This window comes from Vitis vinifera, chromosome 3 (genome assembly GCF_030704535.1).
Source record: "Vitis vinifera cultivar Pinot Noir 40024 chromosome 3, ASM3070453v1".
NCBI classification, from domain to species: Eukaryota; Viridiplantae; Streptophyta; class Magnoliopsida; order Vitales; family Vitaceae; genus Vitis; species Vitis vinifera.
In genome coordinates this window covers 3,651,868-3,672,074 of record NC_081807.1, presented here as the reverse complement: position 1 = coordinate 3,672,074, position 20,207 = coordinate 3,651,868, and the positions used below count along the sequence as shown (strand labels likewise).

The following is a 20,207-nucleotide window of genomic DNA, read 5'->3' as shown; positions in this document are numbered from 1 at the left end:
TTTGGGTTGGCTTGCACGCCACAAGCAACATGCCCCAAAAAGTCCTTCCCTTCACGTAGAACACAATCTTTCTGAAAACCCGTCTTAGACTTCAACGACCAACCCCACATTCTGATTTTTCATGGCCAGTTCCCCGTGAATATCTAATGTTTACGGTTTACCCACCACCTAATCCATTTTCAATTTCGTCTTCCCCTCATCTTTTACTTGGAGAAAAAAAAAAGGATTTGGTAGCTACACATACATCCTCCAATTCATGAATTTTAAGCTAAAATCACCTTCTTTTTTCTTTCCTTTTTTTTTTTCAATAATATCAGTTATAGGATATTTTTTCAATTTTTTTTATTCTTTTAAATCTTATATTTAAAAAAATGTATCCATTATGTTCCACAGAATTACCAAGTCAAACCGATAAACACCCATATAAAAAAAATTATCCCTTAAAGTCTCAATGCATGGTTTTTATGTGATTAGGTATAGGATATTTTTTCAAATTTTTTATTTTTTTTAAATCATATATTTTTTTAAATGTATCCATTATTGTAGGGACCTCTCCCCCTGATGACACGTGACACGCATTTCTATCCGGATTAACTTCATCCGGATTTCCCCTAAAGGAGACACGTGGCGCGCTTTTCCTATCCGGACTTCCTCAGGGAGAGGCACACGACACTCGCAAACGTCACATCCGGACGACCGACATATCCCATCCGGATATGTTTGTCCGGATCGTTGACTAAAGTAAGCAAGTCTTACTACGTCATTCCAACAGCTTATCACGGCCCACGTTTCGTCGCCTGCAGAGTGAAAGGACAGGAATGATGGCAAGTCACTTCCTATGATTTCTGATAGCTGCGACGCCTCCCACGATCTCTGTCAGCCGCCCTACGAGTGATGATGACCCTATCACCACTTAGAGGCATCATGACAAGCCAAAATATCTCCCTATCATTAAAGAGGGAGACAGAGTTTCTGATACGATATATATGGACCTTCACACAAAGAGGAAGGTAAGCTTGCTATATCTAGAAAAATGTCAACTGATTTATCTCTCTGACCATGGTTGACAAAACCATCGGAGAGTGCGTCCGGACACCCTGTCCGAACGCCTTTTACAGGAACAACTGAACCAGGAACCTCTATTGGTTGAGATCGTGCGTCCATCCATTTGGCAACTACGTGGATTACCAGGGACGTGGGGTCTCAACAATTATGTTTCACAAGATTACCAAGTCAAACCGACAAACACCCCTATAAAAAAAATTCTCCCTTAAAGCCGTAATGCATGATTTTCATGTAATTAGTTATTAGGTGGAGAAACCGAGTGTGGAAAAGCTTTTATGAGAAAATCATTCATTCCCTAGCTTGAAATAACTACTTCAAATTTAGGTTCTTTTCATTCTTACTCATTAGAGAAGCATTTACAACTTACTTGCAAATAAAATTTATAATTGGGAATAGATGGACTCTCTCTTGAACCTATTTTACTGACAGTATTAATTACTACTTTAGCTACTTCGGCAGCTTGGCCAATTACTTGGAATTCCTGATTATTACATTTTCTGATGTTAGCAATATATAGTGTCAAAGAAACCCTCATACCCTTAGCTTCTAAGGAACCTTACGATTTTAAAACGTGTATACAAAATTAAGAATAATTTATACTTATATAACGTTATAAACTTTTTATCCTATCTAACATGGAATATCACGGTATTAAAATTATATTTTAAAATTTTGGTTTCTTAGATGACAATGAAATGACTACTATAAATATAAATTTATGATGATATCTAAAACATATGATAATGGTTTTGCAAGGAGGTTATTTTGACTCAAATTCCCAAATAATTCAACAAATTCAGTGGTTACTTTTTTAATATTTTTTTTTTAAAAAAATAGTAAGTAAATCTTCTTCTTTTTTTCTCAATCATTTTTAGGGTTACAAGTATTAAGATTTTGAGTTTAGACTACCAAAAGTTAAAATTTTTACACGTGGCTATGGTAAGTTGATATATTTTGATTTGTGGCAAGCCTAAGTGAGGATTTTTAGTGATTTAAACACCTAAAAGGTAACAATAATAAAATAATGAAAACCCAATCATGCCCTCTTAAGAAATGATACTAATCAAGATACAACTTAGACCTATTTGCATATTAAAAATTTAATTTTAAAAATGTGTATGAAAAACTTTTGATAAAAGAGAGATTTTTAAGAATTTATTGTAAAATATGTTGCCACGTTCATTAAGGAGAAGTTGGATGATAAGATTGTGGAATTGACTTCCACACACCTCTCCAAGCTCTTACTAATGTCGTAGTTGCCCCAACTGTCCCAAATCTACCTCCTCATGTTTTTGGTTGCATGTCATTTGGGCATCTACCCAAACATCAACGCACCAAGTTAACTTCCCGTGCATTGCAATGTGTGTTTGTTGGATATGCATTGCACCAAAAAGGATATCGATGTTGTTAGCCTAAGGGTTCTCCTAATCGGGTTTTGATGATAACAAACTATGGTTAAGTGACTAATTGGTTTAATGATTAAGAATCTCAGACATAAACTCGAAAATTCATTAAAAGACCAAATGGATACAAGATCGAGACGCTTGGAAGACTTGTGATAATAGGAAACTAATGTAAGAAAAATGCATGAGTGCACTTAGGATTTTCACACGTTTCATGCAACTTAGAAAACTCGGTTTATTCTTTAAAATTTCGATTTCATTAAAACTTGAGTTTTTAACTATTGTACCTTAGGCAAAATGTTTTATAATTGGATTAATAATTCACCTAAAGACCTTGCCTAAGTGTTAGAAAATAAATGAATTAAAAAAATAGGTTTTCATGGCCAAAAAGACTCAACTGGTCGAGGTTATGGCCAACTGGCTCAACTGGTTGAGGAACCGGTCAACCGGTCGAGAGATGACAAAAACTTTCTCTCTTTCCTAGTGGCCTTCTCTTCCTGGTTGAGGTGATTCTCTTCCCGGTTGAGGTGATTCTCTTCCCGGTCGAGGCAAGGGTAACCTGTCAAACATTAAATGCTTTAATGGCTAGTGAACCGGTTGATCCCTAACTCGATCGAACGAGGTTACCTTTTACTATTTTTGACTCCCGAGCTTAGAAACCTATAAATTGAGAGCTCCACTTCATTTATTAAAAATAGAACACTTGCATTCAATAGTCTACCTACCTGTTCTTGATCAAAAAGCTCTCATTTCTTTCATAGTGCATTAAACATCACTTGCATATCCTTTAGTGCACTCTTGTGTGTCATCCTAACTTTGTCTTGTATTTGAGCTATCCTTAAGCTAGGTTGAAGGATTCTTTCTTGTAAAAATTTGAGTGTTAAAGCCTTCAAGATGTTCGAATCTTGAAGAGATTGTGTAAGAACCCATTGGAGCCGGAATCCAAGTGTAAGAAGATTGGAAGCTTGGTTGAAGTTTCAAGTTAGTGGAACCCTCACTCGGTTAGGAGATTGAAGAGAGTGGACGTAGGCAAGGAAGTGTCAAACCACTATAAAACCCGAGTTTGAGTTTTCTAACTCTATCTCTTTATTTTGTTTATATTGTATTTGAATTTGTTGTGATTGAAAAGATTTTTAAAACCCAATTCACCCCTCCCCCCTCCCATTTGGGTGTTTTTCTTAATTAAGCATAGCCTTTGTTTTCTCAGATGTTACCATCCTCCAACTCGACAAATGTTTATTGCAATGGATGTGGTGTTTTATGAAGATTCGATGTATTTTTCATTTGATTCTGAACTTTAGGGGGAGTATCATAAGGAAATTCAGACTCTTGATTATGATTATCATATCTCTAAGGATGATGAATCTGGATAATCTGAATTAGTGAACCAAGAAGTGGGTGAATTAGATATGAGTGGTACAACTTTGGAACCAAGTAGTAATGACCACCCAGAAGCTAAAGAAGTGATAGAAAAAGGAAGAGACAATACAATTGAACCATCACCACCATCTGAACAATTTGGGTCCGAAGATGCCTTCATTGAATACCAAACCAATCGCCGTCTATTGAGGGTGTGCTTAATTTGGAACCTGATCCATTCGTGAAACGGTTACCACACTGTCATAATAGAGGTATTCCTAAACCCACATATGAACCTAAATTGTCTACCAAAGTCAAATATCCCATGAGCAACTATGTGTCTAACCATCGTTTATCTGAATCAAATAAGTTATTTGTAAATTAATTATCTACTTTAATTATTCCTAATAGTGTGCAGGAAGCCTTAACTGATCCAAGATGGAAAACAGTCATGAATGAAGAGATGAAATCATTGTAGAATAATGAAACATGGGAACTCGTAGAATGTCCACTAGGAAAGAAGCCAGTTGGGTGTCGTTGGATCTATACTATGAAGTACAAGGTAAATAATAGTATTGAAAGATTTAAAGCAAGACTGGTAGCAAAATGATACACTCAAACTTGTGGAATTGACTACACAAAGACATTTGCACCTGTAGCTAAGATCAACACAGTTTGAGTATTATTGTCTTTAGATGCAAACCTGGATTGGCTATTACAACAATTTGATGTGAAAAATTCTTTCTCCATGGCAAGTTATAAGAAGAAGTATATATGGATCTTCCACTAGGATACATGGTGTCAGAAAAGCAATGTTAGAAGGTGTGCAAATTGAAGAAGTCATTGTATGGGTTGAAGTAATCCCCGAGATGCGGTTTGAAAGGTTCAGAAAGTCAATGAGAGTTTTTGGCTATCATCAAAGTAATTCAGATCACACTTTGTTCCTAAAAAAACAACATGGTAAAATTACGACACTCATCGTATGTGTGGACGACATGGTAATTACAAGAAATGATCCCGAAAAAAGAAAAGCTCTGTACAATTATCTGTATAGAGGATTCGAAATAAAAGATTTAGGTCATTTGAAATACTTTTTTGGGATTGAAGTTTCTCGATCAAGTGAAGGAATTTTTCTATCTCAAATAAAGTATGCCTTAGATATTTTACAAGAGACTGGAATGTAGGGATGTCAACTTGTTGATACACCAATAGAAGAAGGTATGAAATTGTGCATTGAGCCTAATCAAGTATCAATCGATAAGGGAAGATACTAGAGACTTGTGGGGAGATTAATGTACTTAGCTCATACAAGACCAGATCTTGCTTATACATTTAGTGTAGTGAGTCAATACATGCATAATCCCGGAGAGCAACATATGAATGCAATCATGCGCATTTTGAGGTATTTGAAGAATGCTCTGGGAAGGGAATTTTTTTTGTTAAAAATGTTGATCATCAAAGTATAGAAGTATATACTGAAGCTAATTAGACCAGTGTAGTGGATGATAGGCGATCTACATCTGGTTACTTTACCTTTGTAGGTGGTAATCTTGTGACATGGAAAAGTAAGAAGCAGAATGTCGTCGCTCGTTCAAGTGCAGAAGCGGAATTTAGGGGTATGACTCTAGGACTTTGTGAGGCATTATGGCTAAGACTCCTCTTACAGGATCTAAGTTACCTATCTATGTAACCAACCCGATTGTTTTGTGACAATAAAGCCGCATGTGACATTGCTCATAATCCAATACAACATGATCGTACAAAGCATGTCGATGTGGACATATTCTTCATTAAAAAGAAGTTGGATGATAAGATTGTGGAATTGCCTAAGATTCGATTAGAAGATCAATTAACCGAAATCCTCACCAAAGTTGTAGTCTCAAGTAGAGTGTTCTCAAAAATTTTAGACAATTTGCGCATGTGTGACATCTATGCACCAACTTGAGGGGAAGTGTTGAGATATTAGGATATTAGTTGTACAAATCTTTGTAATCAGTCTTTCCCATTCTTAGGTGATTACGCTTGATTATAGTGCTTGATTATAGGTGGTCAACATAATTAACAGATATGATTGTATAACTATATAGGATATTGAATCATGTATACCATCTATATATACTCTGTACGTAAACGAATGAAAGTATGAATGAAAAACCACACTTCATCAATTTGAAGTGTTTTTAGAATAAATTTACATTTTTTTTTGTTATTTTAAAAAAATATTTTGAATATTAATTGAAAATATAGAAAGTACATTCAAATAATTTATATAATATATAAATATTTAATACCTTTATAAATAATAAGTCAATAAAATTGTTTTTTACCTTTGAGTCATCTAATAAAATTTTGTTTTCAAAAGCAATTCAAAGCTATTTTTGAAAACCATTTTTTTTATAATTGCTTTGAAAAAATATTATTGCATACAATCTTAAATTTTTTGTTCAATAATAATGACAATATTTTTTTCCATTTTAATCCCTGTTCTCCAAATCGAGTCTTGTAAAAGTACTTTAATTTTAAGTTTATTTAATTAAGATCATCGAGGGTTCAACAAAAAAATGCAAGATGTCTAAATTTGACAATGCTTTCAATAATTTCAAATGAGAGCTAATCAATAACGGGTTTTAAATTTTAGTTCCTATTGCTATTCAGTAATTCAACAATTTTAGTAAATGGATATATTAAAACATATTTTATTTAATTTTGAAATGGTAAAGGGTATTTGTCAAAAATTATTATTTTTAAAGTAAAAACACGATAATAGTTAGATTTATAAATTTGGGATTTTTTTTTTTTTTAAAAAAAAATATCATTTCAACTGCCAATTATTACTGATGGAAGTGGGTAAAGAATTAAAGAGAAGTTGGTAAAAGGAAAAAAAAAAAAAAAAAAAAACCGGGGTGGACCTCCATTGAAGGGCAGTAGGTCAAATTGGTCACCTTGGAACAGCAAGTTGGTGAGGGGTTGGTTGCGAGGGCTTTTTGTAAATTAAGCGCAAAAATGAGGCCATTTTTATATACTCTATTCAGAAGATGCCATGACCAGTGATCAGTGACCAACGGCCACTGCCTGGGCCCTTGGAGACATTAACGACAGATTTAAAATTTACGTGAGTTTGAGTTTGTGTTGCTGAAAGTATTAAAAACTCATTAAATATAGTTTTATATTTATAGAAGGAGCGTCACGCATGAAGCAATATCTTCGGCGGTCTGTTATGAGTCTTTAGTCTCACCCGTTGCCCCGAATTTTTGTGTTTCCAAGGCATGACTTTTTGTTATGTCCACGTGTAATGGCTCCTCTTAATTTACTGTAATATTTTATTTAAAAATTTTAAAAAATATGTTTCTGTTTGAAAGTCATTTTGGCTAATTTTAATGGATTTCGGTGACTAAATATTTTTAAAAAATTAAATAATAAATTACATCGGAATAATTCTAATTAAATAATTTTTACTTGTGATATTTTTTTTCAATAGTAATTTTCTTATAAATGTTTTTAAAGACAATATTAAGGTGTCATTTAGAATTTTTTTTTAAATAATTTTTAAAAATTTAAGATATAAAAAAAACTCAAAAAATAATTTAAAAAATATATTTTAATGAGTCATCTAATTATTCTCTAAAATGTTGCTTTCAATTATTATGTGTGGTAGTCCATTGACAACTAAATTCCAGATTTTTTTTTTATCTAAAAAAAATACCTAAAGAAAGTTAAAAGACTTTTTTTTTCATAAATGGCAAAAATAAAGTATACTTAATATATATATACTAATATAAATTAAATAATTACTTTCATGATAATTTTAGAAAATAATATTATATAATAAAAAAATTAATTTTAAATTAACCACACATCAAATAATTCTCTAGGAAACACTTTATTGATGGTCTAAATTTTTAAAAACTTTTATACTTAATTTTATTTTTAATTTTTAAAAAACTTTGACAACTTGATTTTAATTTTTACAAAGTGTTTTGAGCTTAAAAAATAGTTTTGAGAAAATATCACACGTTAGATAAAATATAGGTATCAATTTTTATATGAATTTAAATTATTTCAAGTCATGAGATAATTAGAAATCACGCTAAATGTCAAAATAAACAACTATGTGATTAATAAAATAAAATTAATACATAATTATTATTATTTTTAATTCTTTTTGGAATAAAGGAAAAAAAAATAATAGAATTCAAAATATCTTATTTAACTTTATGATGAAAATTATGATAAAAATTATTTTAAAATACAAATATTAAAATAAAGAATAAAAATACTTTTCTTGGATTGTTTTTTAGAGTATATAAAATTTAAAAATTCAATAATATAAAAGTCAAATCTATTTCCCTCCGGTTGGACAATTCTTTTACCACTTCTTTGCATAAAAATGTTTGAGACAAAAAAATAAATAATTTTTTTTTTAAGTTAGGAGTTTTTTTTTTTTAATTTAAGATGATTTGTTTTTAATTTTTTTATTTATTTTTAAATTTTGTCGGTTAAATAAAAAAAACTAAAAATATAACTTCTTTTTTAAATGTTAAAAATAACTTTTTGAAATAATTAAAATACAATCTCAATATGATCCTCACTTTATTAATACTTAATAATTAAAAAAATAAAATAATAATAAAAATAAATAAATTAATACTTATTATTATTAAGTTATATTTAAAATTAAGTTGAATTCATTTATATTTACATTTAATTAAAAAAATAAATATCATCTTTTACTAATTGAAAAATATTAGATAAATATATTTTTTCAAAAAATGATTATAAGGAAAATATTTTACATAAAAACACTCCCAAACGCGCTTTCATTTTCTTCCGTGCTCCTTTGGACAAATGCTAGCGTCTTATTTAATTCATGCCTCACCAGTGCACGACTTGGAAGGGTGCAGAGACAAGCTTGAGGCATGGAAAGAACGCCCAAAACCAAATTCATGTTTGAAATGTCACTCTCTGGTGGGCTTCCTGGAAATTATCGAGACATTGATAGGGTTTTTAAGTTTTCTTGAGTATGACTAGTAGTACTATTTGGAAATGGGGACCCAAGATGATCCCAATGGGACCACACCCTACTCCATTGCTTCTGCTCTTTGCTTTTCTCCACTGCTCCTCTCTGTCCAGCATTGTCATCCCACCCACTGCCTTGAGGATCCAGGCTACTCGACACTCTTTTTCTTAATCATGGGTCCCTGGAAATACTGTTTATCATTTCTTAATATATATATTGATTTTAGATAAGCGACTTAAGTACCAATTGAACGAGGAGTTTGGTCCAAAAGGAAATGGCACGTGATGACAAAAGTAGATATAGAAATGTATTTTTTTATGCACCAATTTGACCAAAAATTAAGGTTTTCGGGTTACCTTCTAAAATGTTCGAGAAATTTCATTGGTTGTTTTACAAATAAATTTTTTAATTGTCAATGAAACTACCGACTCTTGTTTTCTATGAGAAAACAAGAGAAAAAATGTCGAGAGATAACTTTTGTTTTTAAAAATAACATTCTTTAATGTTTTTCAGGATTGTACGGAGACAAAGCATAAAATATATCATTTTTCTAACACTCCATCCATTTTTTTTGACAGTTTCATGTTTCAATAAAAGAGACTAGAAAAATATTTTTTTAAGGTATTCTTTTTTCGACACTTGTCCATATTTTATTTATTTATTTATAGTGATAATTTTTTTGTATTCTAAAACTATAAATCTTGAGGGGTAACTCAGTTGGTCCGACCTTTTAATTTGTTATCTAATGATCACTAGAAATAATAAATATTATAAGTAATCATATTATAAAAAAATAAATTTAAATTAATTATTTTCCTTATAATAAATAAGAGAGTATTAAAGATTCAATTAATAGAATTTCTCAATTCTGAGAAAAGATATAAGTACTCATATTTTATCACCCTTTTTTTGTATATAAAAAAAATTCTTTTCCATTTTCCTTAAAAAAAAATTTGAGAAAATACTAATTTGATGTCATTTTTCCCCTTATATTTTGCCTCTTCGTTTTCTTTCAAATTCTCAATCAATAATCTTTAAAAACATAAAATGATTGAGCTAGCTGTATGATAAGAAGGTTGACTCAGCCCATTTGGCTTGATTTTCATTTGGTTTGACTCAAAATTTGCAATACTTAAAACCCTAATTATGGAAATGACACTCATTTTCAGATACCATATCTTAATAGTTGTAAAATTTACATTTTAGCTATTTAGAGATAATTAGCATCATCCAATGATTCTGCTTCATCCATCAAAGTATTGGGTCCATTTGTTGGGGCAGCTCTTGATTTCTATTTTTCAAATGTAAAAGAAATAAAGTACAAATGTCAATTTTCACTTTATAAATTTAAAATATTTTTATAAAAAATATTTTTAAATTTTTTTTTGATTAAAATCAAATTTTGTTTTAGGATTGTCCATCTAATGTTTTAATCGAATTAGAATGTTATTTATATTTAATTACAAAAGATAATTTCACTCATTTCCCTTGAGGTTTTAACTAAATACAACTAGTATAGTTGATTTGAAAATTCATCAAATATTCCCCTTATTTTGAATTAGAGGGGAGACGAATGAAAAATATCAAATGAGAAGGGTAAGAGATAAAATGATTTTAAATTTAAAACTTATTACTTAATTCTTAAAGGTTGTTTGAAAAATTAACTTAAATTTTATTACAAATCATTAAATTGATATATTTATATTCATAAATTATAATCGAAGTAAAAAAAGTCGAGTAACAATACAAATCGTGAAGTAGCAAAAGAAATTGTAAATATAATAAATGTAAATGAGGATAAAATGGTAAAATAAAAATATGAACCTGATAACTTGATTATTTTTATTTATTATTTAAAGTTGTTTTTTAATTTAAGTCTGTTATTAAGTTGTTTTACCAATTATACATAATTTTTTTAATAACTTAAATTAAGTTATTAAATTACTTTAAGTTATTAAATTGGTTTTAGGCAAACCCGAGAATTGAATGTTCAATAAAATTAACCCTAAAAAGATGTGAGTTTAGTACAGAAGCTTCTCGAAGACTCCATGCCAACTGTAAGGGCCTCCAAGATTTCATCCTCGAATCATGCCACTGTTTTTGGTTCCTCACATAATCACGGGTGTTCCACTCCATTCAAAAGGACAGATTTTCCCTTCTTTTCATTTTTATTGTCTCAAAGGAAGGCAAAAAAAAAGAAGCCCCTGCCGCTTTATATCATGGTTGCCATCCTCTCCAGTCTCCACCATCCAAAGAAATATTCCGTACGTTTACCTCTTCCAATGAGGATCCAAATTTAACTTTACTTGAGAGTTTTTCTTTTGGAACTTGGCCCATTGGCTTTACTATTGCCTTCTCAATAATATTAGTTTTTCTTTTCGACAATATAATTATTTAAAATTAACTTTAATTCTACTAATGATACGTTGATAGAATAAAAATTAATTTAAAATTATATATTTTTAAATTATTTATTTTTTACAAATAAATAAAAAAATAATATAAAAATAAATGCAAAAATAATTTATTAAGTGTCTATTTAGATACATTTATTATTTTACTTGTTTAAAATCATAAAATAATAACTAATTTGATATAAAAATAGAATCTTTTGTCGAAAAGAAAAAAAATTCTTATAATTTTAAAAGTTACTTTTAAATTTTTTTGAATTTAAACTAGGAAATTTTTTTTGGCACATTTTAAAAAAAAAAAGAGTTTTTATTGTAGTCGTCCTAAAATTCTTGTATTTTATATAAAAAATATTATTAATTTTATTTAAAAATAAAAAAATAAAATTGCATCTTTGGATACGTGATTTAAAAATATTTTTTTAAAATATTATTTGGTATTATTATCTAAAAATAATTTTTAAAACAAAGTGAAATAAATAACAATTTTTTAAAAATAAGAGTTGTTTTTATGAGTTTTTAAAAATAAAAGGAAAATATGGGTTCGCTTGACCATGTTTTCTTAATCTTGTTTTTAAAAACTATTTTTATGTTAAAGAAAAAAAAATTAATTTTTAAAAATTAATTTTAGAAAACAGGACCAACGGGGCTTAAGTTTAAATTTTAATTTTATTATTTTTTTCCCTCAATTTTCTAACAATTAAGCATTGCCTAAGTGAAAATTTCATCAAGAACTTTTGAATAGTTTAAGAATTGTTTTTTATTAGTAAATAACTTTATATTGGGTTTGATATTCACGTGAAATATTCTAAAATGTCAAGCTTTTTTTTTTTTTTTTCTTTTTGAGTGAAATTTTCTTGACGGGCCCATTAGAAATGCCATGTCTTTAAAAATCAATGTCGTGAGTTAGTTTGTTAGCCCAACACTTTTTATTTAAAAGTTTGGCCCAAGCCCAATCAAGTGAATTTGGGTTGAAGGCCCATAAAGTCTTGAATCCGCATTGATGTGCTGCCAGCCCAATTGCTGTCAGCCATTTCTAAAAAATTATGAACACTGAATACTGGCCCATTAAGGATGTGATGTAATCATGTAACACCTGTTTTCAGAATTTTATATTGGGATGAAGTCCAAGGTATAGACCTTATCGTCTAAAATAAAATAATGATTTTAAAGTGGATATCCTCATCTTCTATGACCATTAGCGCACAATTCTGTTCTAATGGATGAGAAAAGATCGCAAGTTTATTACACATCAAATGGCAATGGAGGGCCCACCTAGAATAACTGGAGAAAGCCAGAACAATGACGTATTCGCTATATCTTCCGTACACGTGTACATCTGAGAATCTGTTGTAACTTCTCGAGTGTTCAAATGTTACGAACAAGCACCAAAGTTCTGCAAATCTGCACTTTCTCGTTATCCAAACACGTCTAATCTGATTCGAGAATATCATCCCATAAATGACGGCAGGCAGCGGCGGCGGGGGAATCAAGAAGAGGCAGCGTATCGGCTGCAACAGTCGCCTCTCCTCCACCGGTGCCGTCATCGATTCATGCTGCCTTGAAGGGACCGTAACGGAGGCCTCCCATAAGCCGTCGGGCCCCCGCCGCACCTCCTCCTCTGCTACCATTTCCGGCGGCTTCAATGACTCTGCTTCCTCTGACGTCGTCCTCCGACTCTTTCTCGAACCCTGCCCCTCCGATTCGGACTCCGAGTCCATTTCCACCGTCGATTCCTTCGTTCAAGACGACCTCCAGATCTACCTCCACTCTGACGTAATACGCCGCTCCAAGTACTTCTCCGCCTTACTATCCGACCGATGGCAGGGAGACTCCGGCGACGGGGACGATTCGCCCAAAATTTATCGGCTCAATTTCGGGGTTCCGGCGAGTACTGGAACGATCGACACGCATCTGACGGTTCTACAGCTTCTTTACACCAACGATTTCTCCGGCGTGATCGAGAGCGCTTCAACGGCTCTGTCGATTCTCCCGGTGGCGCTGGAGCTATTATTTGAAGATTGTGTGAGGTCTTGCGTTCGATTTCTGGAGGCTGTGCCGTGGACGGAGGAGGAAGAGAAGAGAGTTTTGAGTTTGATACCCCTTTTGAGAGAAGAAGAGTCTCGAGAGCTTCTGGATAGGGTTTCGCCTGCGAAGACGGATTCGTTGGAGGAAATGCTGTACGGATTGATTGTGGCGGCAATACATAACCATTCTAACATGGCTTTCGTGAAGGCTTTTGTGGCGAAGCTACTGAGGGAGTTCTCGTCGGGAGATTCGGCTAGGAGAGTTTTGGATCGTGCATTCGAAGCGAGTTTGAAGACTGTGAAGAGGTCGTTGGAAGAGTATTCGAGTCCGGACTTTAGAGGAGATCACAATGAGACGGAGGCGATTCAGAGGTTGAATCTGCACACGGCAATGACGAATGGAAGGCATTTGTTGTGGTTGATTGAGAGGATGATTGAGTTGAAAGTGGCGGACAAGGCTGTGCGCGAGTGGAGTGAGCAGTCGACATTCACGGCTGATTTGCAGAGGGCTTTTCGGGATGACGCCTGGAGGAATATTGTTCCAGGGCTTCCAGTTGTTGTGCTCAGATGCACCTGCAAGCTTGCCAATGCAGTTGCTTCTGGATCCATCTTGGCTGCTAGACCGGTATTTTCTCTTATTTATTTGATGATTTTATTACTTGTTCTATACAGTTCCCAGTAGCTCGTGGGTTTATACTTGCCTTGTTGTAGATTGTAGATTGGATGCTCCATATCCTTCCCTACCATATCTTGCATATCAATGAAGGTGCATTTTGTTTTTGTCTGTATGCGATCTTGCTTGTGTCTTAGGTTTGGGATCTATATTGTATATCCTTCAATCTCTTGAATAACTATTGGGGTGGGCGCTAGCCGTTCTTTTCAACCCTGTGCCCCCAATGCATATAAACCCTACCAGTTCTACCATCTAATTTTTGTTGTGAATTTATTTAACTAGTATTTGATACAGAGGAATATTTTGCTCGATATATAAATTTGAGAAGATGCTTTATAGTCCTTTGGGACCTTTCCTTTAAATTGTGAATTTCTAGTGATTGCTGTAATGTGGGCGCTAGACCATTTATTTTTCTATGTCCTCCTGCAAAGCATGCTGGTGTTTATATTGCTGAATACCATTTACTTAGTGAGAAATTTTTATATTCTGGGTGAGGAAAGTTGAGTTGCTTGACCACTTTGGGAATTACAAAGATGTATAGTCGCCAATGGTTTGATCTTACATTATGTAATCATGTCAAACCGATGTATGCAGTTTGGTATCATGGGCATCCAATAGGTGTTCCCCAGTACCTAGAGGGTGCAGGGCAGGAATCCATAAGTTTATCTATCATTTCATCTTTGTCATAATTGGTTATTAAGATCTCTATTATTTAGTCTTTGTTATTATTGGTTTGGTTTGAGATCCAAATTTCAACATCCCTCATTTCTGTTGTACATCCTTGTTAAATCATGATGAAACGATGTTACGCAGTGTTACTTTAGCATGTTTGGGGTTTGATTCCTTCTCTCATGAGCTGCTCCCATAAGTTGTAGTTATCACCTATGTAATTCCTAGCTGGCATTGAAAAAATCTACTTCGAAGTGTTGTTTCCCGTCAAGAAGAGAATATTGTTTAAGATGCCAAATAAAGGAACTTCTAAACGATCAAGAAGCACTGTAATTCTACACTTAGCTCCAGTTAGCACATATGGTTTGCCTAATAAAAAAAACAGGGACCCACAATCTGATGGGTCCCATTTAAGGAATCAGTTGTACTTAATTTTAGGATCAATAGATGCACATCAACCATTTCATTTGCATACCTTCTCAGGGAAAAACTCCTGAAAGTTTCCTCATTCCAGGAATATTGGACAAATCAGTGGCTTGTCATTTAGTCCAGCATTCTATTTGTATAGTTGGTCTTAAATGAGGCCTATTGGATGGTGAGTTTATTCCTTTAAATAAGCAATTTTCGTGTGCTGGCTGATGGATACTGAAAATGCTAACTGCTTCAAGCCTTGAATTGATTTGAAAAATCTTTTAGACTTTTTCTAAAAGTTGTACTCAGTGATTTTGTTGAAGAATGCTAAAAGTTATTAGCAAGAGAAAGCAAATCTTATAAGTTCTGTTGTCTTTTATTAATTTAAGTATTGCTATGGCTTGCTACTCAAAATAATTTTTCTTTATGGGCAAAACGAGCAAAAATATTTTAATACTGTTTGAAAGATGACACAACAAAGTACACATAATGTATACAAATTGCTTCAATAGGCTAGAAAGAAGGAAGAGAGAAAACAGAAGCACCTCTTGCACCTTACTCTAAACTCAATCAATCTACAAATCTATCATTGTCATAGAATGATCATCTATGTATCCTCTAACCCAATCCGAAAAGATACATATAACTAAGGGCTTGTTAGGTTCCTGTTTTCTGTTCTTGAAAACAAAAAACACAAAAAACTTGTTTGGGGAAAGTGGTGTGTTTTTGTTTTTTGTGTTTTCCGTGTTCTCAAAAACCACTTTTTTGAGAACAATAAAAAGATGTTTTCATTGTTTTTTCATTGTTCAAAGAATAGATTGTTTTTCGTGTTTTCTCCTCATTTTTGTGTTTTCCTAGCTGCTTTTTGTGTTTCCACAAAGGTGGGCCCTACCCAACCACCACACCCTCACCTGCAAGCCCTTTCTTCTTCCTTAAATTATTGAAATTAATATACTTACACATGGTTACAAAGTCATCCTTCGTTTAAGAAAATTATAACTGGTGTAAAAATTTCAAAATGGAATAAGTTTTTTAATTTAAATGAATTGTGTATATGAAAATTATTTATATATTTATAATATCAAGTTAATGGAAGAAAACACTTTATTAATTAAAAAAAAAAACTTTCAAATATGTTTTTTGTTTTCCTTATTCTAAAAAACATTTTTATTAACTTAACAAAACATGTTTTTTTTTTTTTTTTTTGAGAACAAAAACTATTTTCCAAAACAAAACTGTTTTCCAGAATTCAGTTCCTAAACACAATTTTTTTATTTCTAAAAACACAAAAGACTGTTCTTAAAAACTTTCAAAGCTGTTTTCAAAACAGCAACCAAACAGGCCCTAAAGATTTGAGTGTTTTATTCCAAATATTTTGCAATTTTGAATGACTTACTATTTCTTTTCTTCAATAACATCCAGAATGGGTACAAAGGAGTGGCTTTCTAAGCTTTCTTCTGCTTTTTCCCCATAAAAGAATCACACCAACTCAGGAGATGCTCTCTCATAAAGGAGTGCATCACCCAAACCACTCCAAACGAAGAAAAAAGTAAAAAAACTAGCTACCAGAAGATTCTCACCTTGGAAATAGTGAAGGAGCATGTGCTCAACCAACCAACTCTTCTTTCCTTTTACACATGTAACATCTGTTCAGAATGATCCTTCCCCTTCTTCTGACTTTATCAAGAGTTCACATCATTCGCCAAGCAGCTTTTCAAGCAAAGAGATTCACCTTTATTGGCGCTAATAGGTTCTAAACTATGCTTGTGGGGAAAGACTCACTTTTTCCTGGGGTTGAAAAAGTGTAGAAAGGTTTGATGGAAAACTTGCTTCACTTGATTTCCTCCCAAACCAATTTATCCTCCTCACCCTTGTTAATTGAGCTTGATTGTAATCTCCGAAAAAAGGTCTCTAGTCCTTCCAATTCCTAATTATGGAATTGTTTATGAAAGCGAGGACTCCATTGGTCCCCATCCCCAACTTGCTCCCACATAAATCTCTTTTTCAAAACACATTGTTGGCATCCCCACAAAACTATTGAAAGTTGCTAGCTTACGGAAGAGACAATTGGAGAGGTGCTTCTCCCCTGCTGGGCAATAGCTAAAGATCTCCTTTAACACATCCTCTCCCCTGTCCTCTCCACAGATCAGATACCCTTGAAAATTTTCCAGAAACTACAATGACGTGCCATCTTGGAAAACCATCCTCAATAGTCCACTTTCAGCTCCCATGAGCCCAGCAGAAGACCCGCCTTTGACTGTAGCAGATGTGCCCAACCGGGACAGTCTTCTGGTAACTAACTCAACAACCCCCTTTCAGAACCAAACGACCTAGCCTCAAAGAGAGCTGGAAAGGGATAGAAAGAAAGCCTGCCCCCCTGACAAAGAACCAAAAGACAGATCTGTGCCTTTGAAGCAAGCTGCTTCAGCCAAAAGAACTTCATCGGCCCTGGACACCCTCCCCTTTGGTCCCTGGAGCCACACCAGCACAAGGGGGTCAATGTTGGAAGCCTCAGTGCAACCTCTTACACTGGAAGGAGAAGAAATCTGGAAAGCCCTTTGGGCTGTCTTCTCTTTGCCTTTAACAGCAGCATTGGGCTTGCTCATACGGTTTTTGGCCAGGTACACTTCAAGGGGATTATTGGGTGGGCTGCAAGAGACTTTAACTGACCCATCCATGCCCAGCCCACTCTTTGTTCCAATAATTCTACCAATTCCCACTTACTTCTTGCTATCCCTTTCTGCTTAAAATAATTTTATCTATTTCTTCTTCAAAATCAGCCAATTTCTGCTCACTTTTTTTATTTCTTATGTAATGATCCCTTCTTGTCATGCATATAGTGGTAACTATGTTTAGTATCTATCAATATATTCTCTTCTAAGTTTTGTGGTTTGGTTATGGCTTGGAAGGGATGCTCTCACCATCAAAACTAGCAACTTGATGGATATTGGCCACAATTTATCCAAAGATGAAATTAAACAAATTTCTTTTGTTTTTCATGTATCTTTTATCTTTTTTCCTTTTAAATAGATAATTTTTTTTTGTTGTCCCCAATGGAACTTGAACTGGAACTTCCCATAAACCCACCCCAACCCTTTACCACTTGAGCCAGGCCTCAAGGGCTATTTTCATGTCTCTTTATCTTGATTCTTTTCTTTTTACATGAATCTGGCCTTGTTTCATGAAATTTTATCTATGCTTGATGGCCTTAGTCACATACAAGGTTTATGGATTGACCTCTATTGCATGTTTATGTGGATTGGACAGTCAATTTGCTACTTGTTCACTGATTCCTCTTTGAGGGCACAGTTGTTTGCACCCATATAGGTAACTTTATCAGTTGGTTTTCCTTGAAGTTAAGATATACTGGGTCTGGGTGTCCTCTGTCATAGACACGTTTGGAATTCACTGCTAGTTCACTGATTCAATTTTGGTGGCACTGTTGTTTGCACTCTTATATAGGTAACTTTATCAGTCAGTTTTTCCTCAAATGCGAGTGTGGGCGTGGTGTCATAGTCGGGTTTGCATATGCATGTTTGAGAGTTTTCCTGATCTACTTGCAAATCCTAGTTCCTGCTGATGTCCAGTTCTGTATCTGTGCCTCATCTAATTCCCTTGCCCTTTTTCCTTAACGCCCTGGTCATATTCCATATCATGGGATAATGTAGCTTTTCCCTGCATTTTAGGAATTTGTAATCATTCTCTTGCATTCTGTATTAGCTAGCTTATTGAATGACCATGTTTTGGATGATCCGTGTGTTAAGACTCGATTTGATTGACTTTTTTGTGCTACTAGCTGAAACTAGTGAAAACATTGAATTATGAGATCTTGTCCCTTTGAAACTGTTATCAATTTCTTTGCTTGCTTCAAGTGTTCCCAACTATTCTGAACTTCCAAAATTTGTGTACTTTTAAATGCTTTGTTAATTGTTAATGTTCTCAGCTAGTTTAGATGGTACATGTGTTAAATAACTTGAGTGATCTGCCATCACAATTGAACCATATTACCAACTGCAAGCTGATGAACAGCTTCTGAGAAACGGAAAGTTCATATGGCTCACAACTGGTAATACCTTGTATTTGATTCTCAGAACATTTAGCCTTGACAGAACATGTTCTTCCATGCCAAGATTTTAGTTTTTCATTTCAGCATATAAATCCCATCTTACTAGAGGCCACAGTGATTTTCTTGAACATTGGAACATATAGTCAACATTTCTGGTCTTTTGGATATGATTCTGTATTTGAATTTATGTAAAATGAGATCCACGTCATGCCGTTTCTCTGAAACCAAACAAAACATGGCCAAGGGTTTTCTGTGCTAGGAGTCTTTGTTCCTTACACTTGATATGTTGCAGCCTTTACTCCCTAACACCCACTAGTTATTAAAATCATAAACTCAGTAATGTACGACTGCTAAGCTTTGAATCATTGCTGGACAGTGAAGAATGTGAGTTTTAATAATCAAAATCGTCTTGTACGGCTAGGCCTTTTAATGCAGGAACTGGGCTAAATATCGTAACTTCGTATAGCTCACATAAGACTTCTTTATTTTTTCCAGGTGAGGATGAAGCTAGTTAAAGAGTGGCTTCCAGTGCTGATTGTATGCAAAGACAACGTCTCAGTGCTTCACACTCATAAATCCCTGTACACAGAGCTGGAAGAGATATTTCTGAGAATCATCTCCACCTTTCCATTGTCAGATGCACAGGAGTTGTTGCAACAATGCCTCAGCTTTGCAACCCGAAACGTTGATGACTGCCCTCACTTGGTTACTGCCTTCAACACCTGGTTCTGTCGTGCAGCTCGACCCCCACAAGCTGACAGCCTTTGTTAGAATATGGCAGTTGTTTGTGCATGGGCGATGCTTCGTCCATTAGTCACAGCCTTTGCAAATATTGTGCATACAAAATTAGCGTTATGAGTGTTACTTAACTGTGCATGTGTACATAGATCTGAATATTCCCTACTTTGCAATAGAAAACGAACTGGTTTAAGCACTCCCTATTTGATCACTGCGCTGGACTTTTAATTTGTATTTTCTAAAGCTAACAAGACGTATGCTTTCAGGGACATCTCCCCCTCTCTGGAAACCTGTCTCCCAAGTTGGTTTGGAACCTCTTGAAACTCTAGGAGAGTCTGGTATGAACAACTTGTCTTAAAGCCGCTGTTTCA

At 33.8% G+C, this 20,207-nt stretch overlaps 1 protein-coding gene across 1 annotated transcript; it reads left to right on the top strand.

The window, feature by feature from the left end:
* The first annotated feature begins 12,327 nt into the window (after positions 1-12,327).
* On the top strand, positions 12,328-20,032 carry LOC100853383 (BTB/POZ domain-containing protein At1g63850). The gene is made up of 2 exons (XM_003631602.4): positions 12,328-13,904; positions 19,594-20,032. Exons 1-2 carry the CDS (start codon positions 12,714-12,716, stop codon positions 19,867-19,869), a joined length of 1,467 nt encoding a protein of 488 aa, XP_003631650.1. The 5' UTR covers positions 12,328-12,713; the 3' UTR covers positions 19,870-20,032.
* Positions 20,033-20,207: the final 175 nt, after the last annotated feature.

Bases quoted from the DNA above. Each gene is read 5' to 3' on its own strand.
- LOC100853383 (XM_003631602.4), top strand. From the start codon at position 12,714: ATGACGGCAGGCAGCGGCGGCGGGGGAATCAAGAAGAGGCAGCGTATC. The intron at 13,905-19,593 runs GTATTTTCTCTT...TATTTTTTCCAG, and splicing joins CCATCTTGGCTGCTAGACCG to GTGAGGATGAAGCTAGTTAA.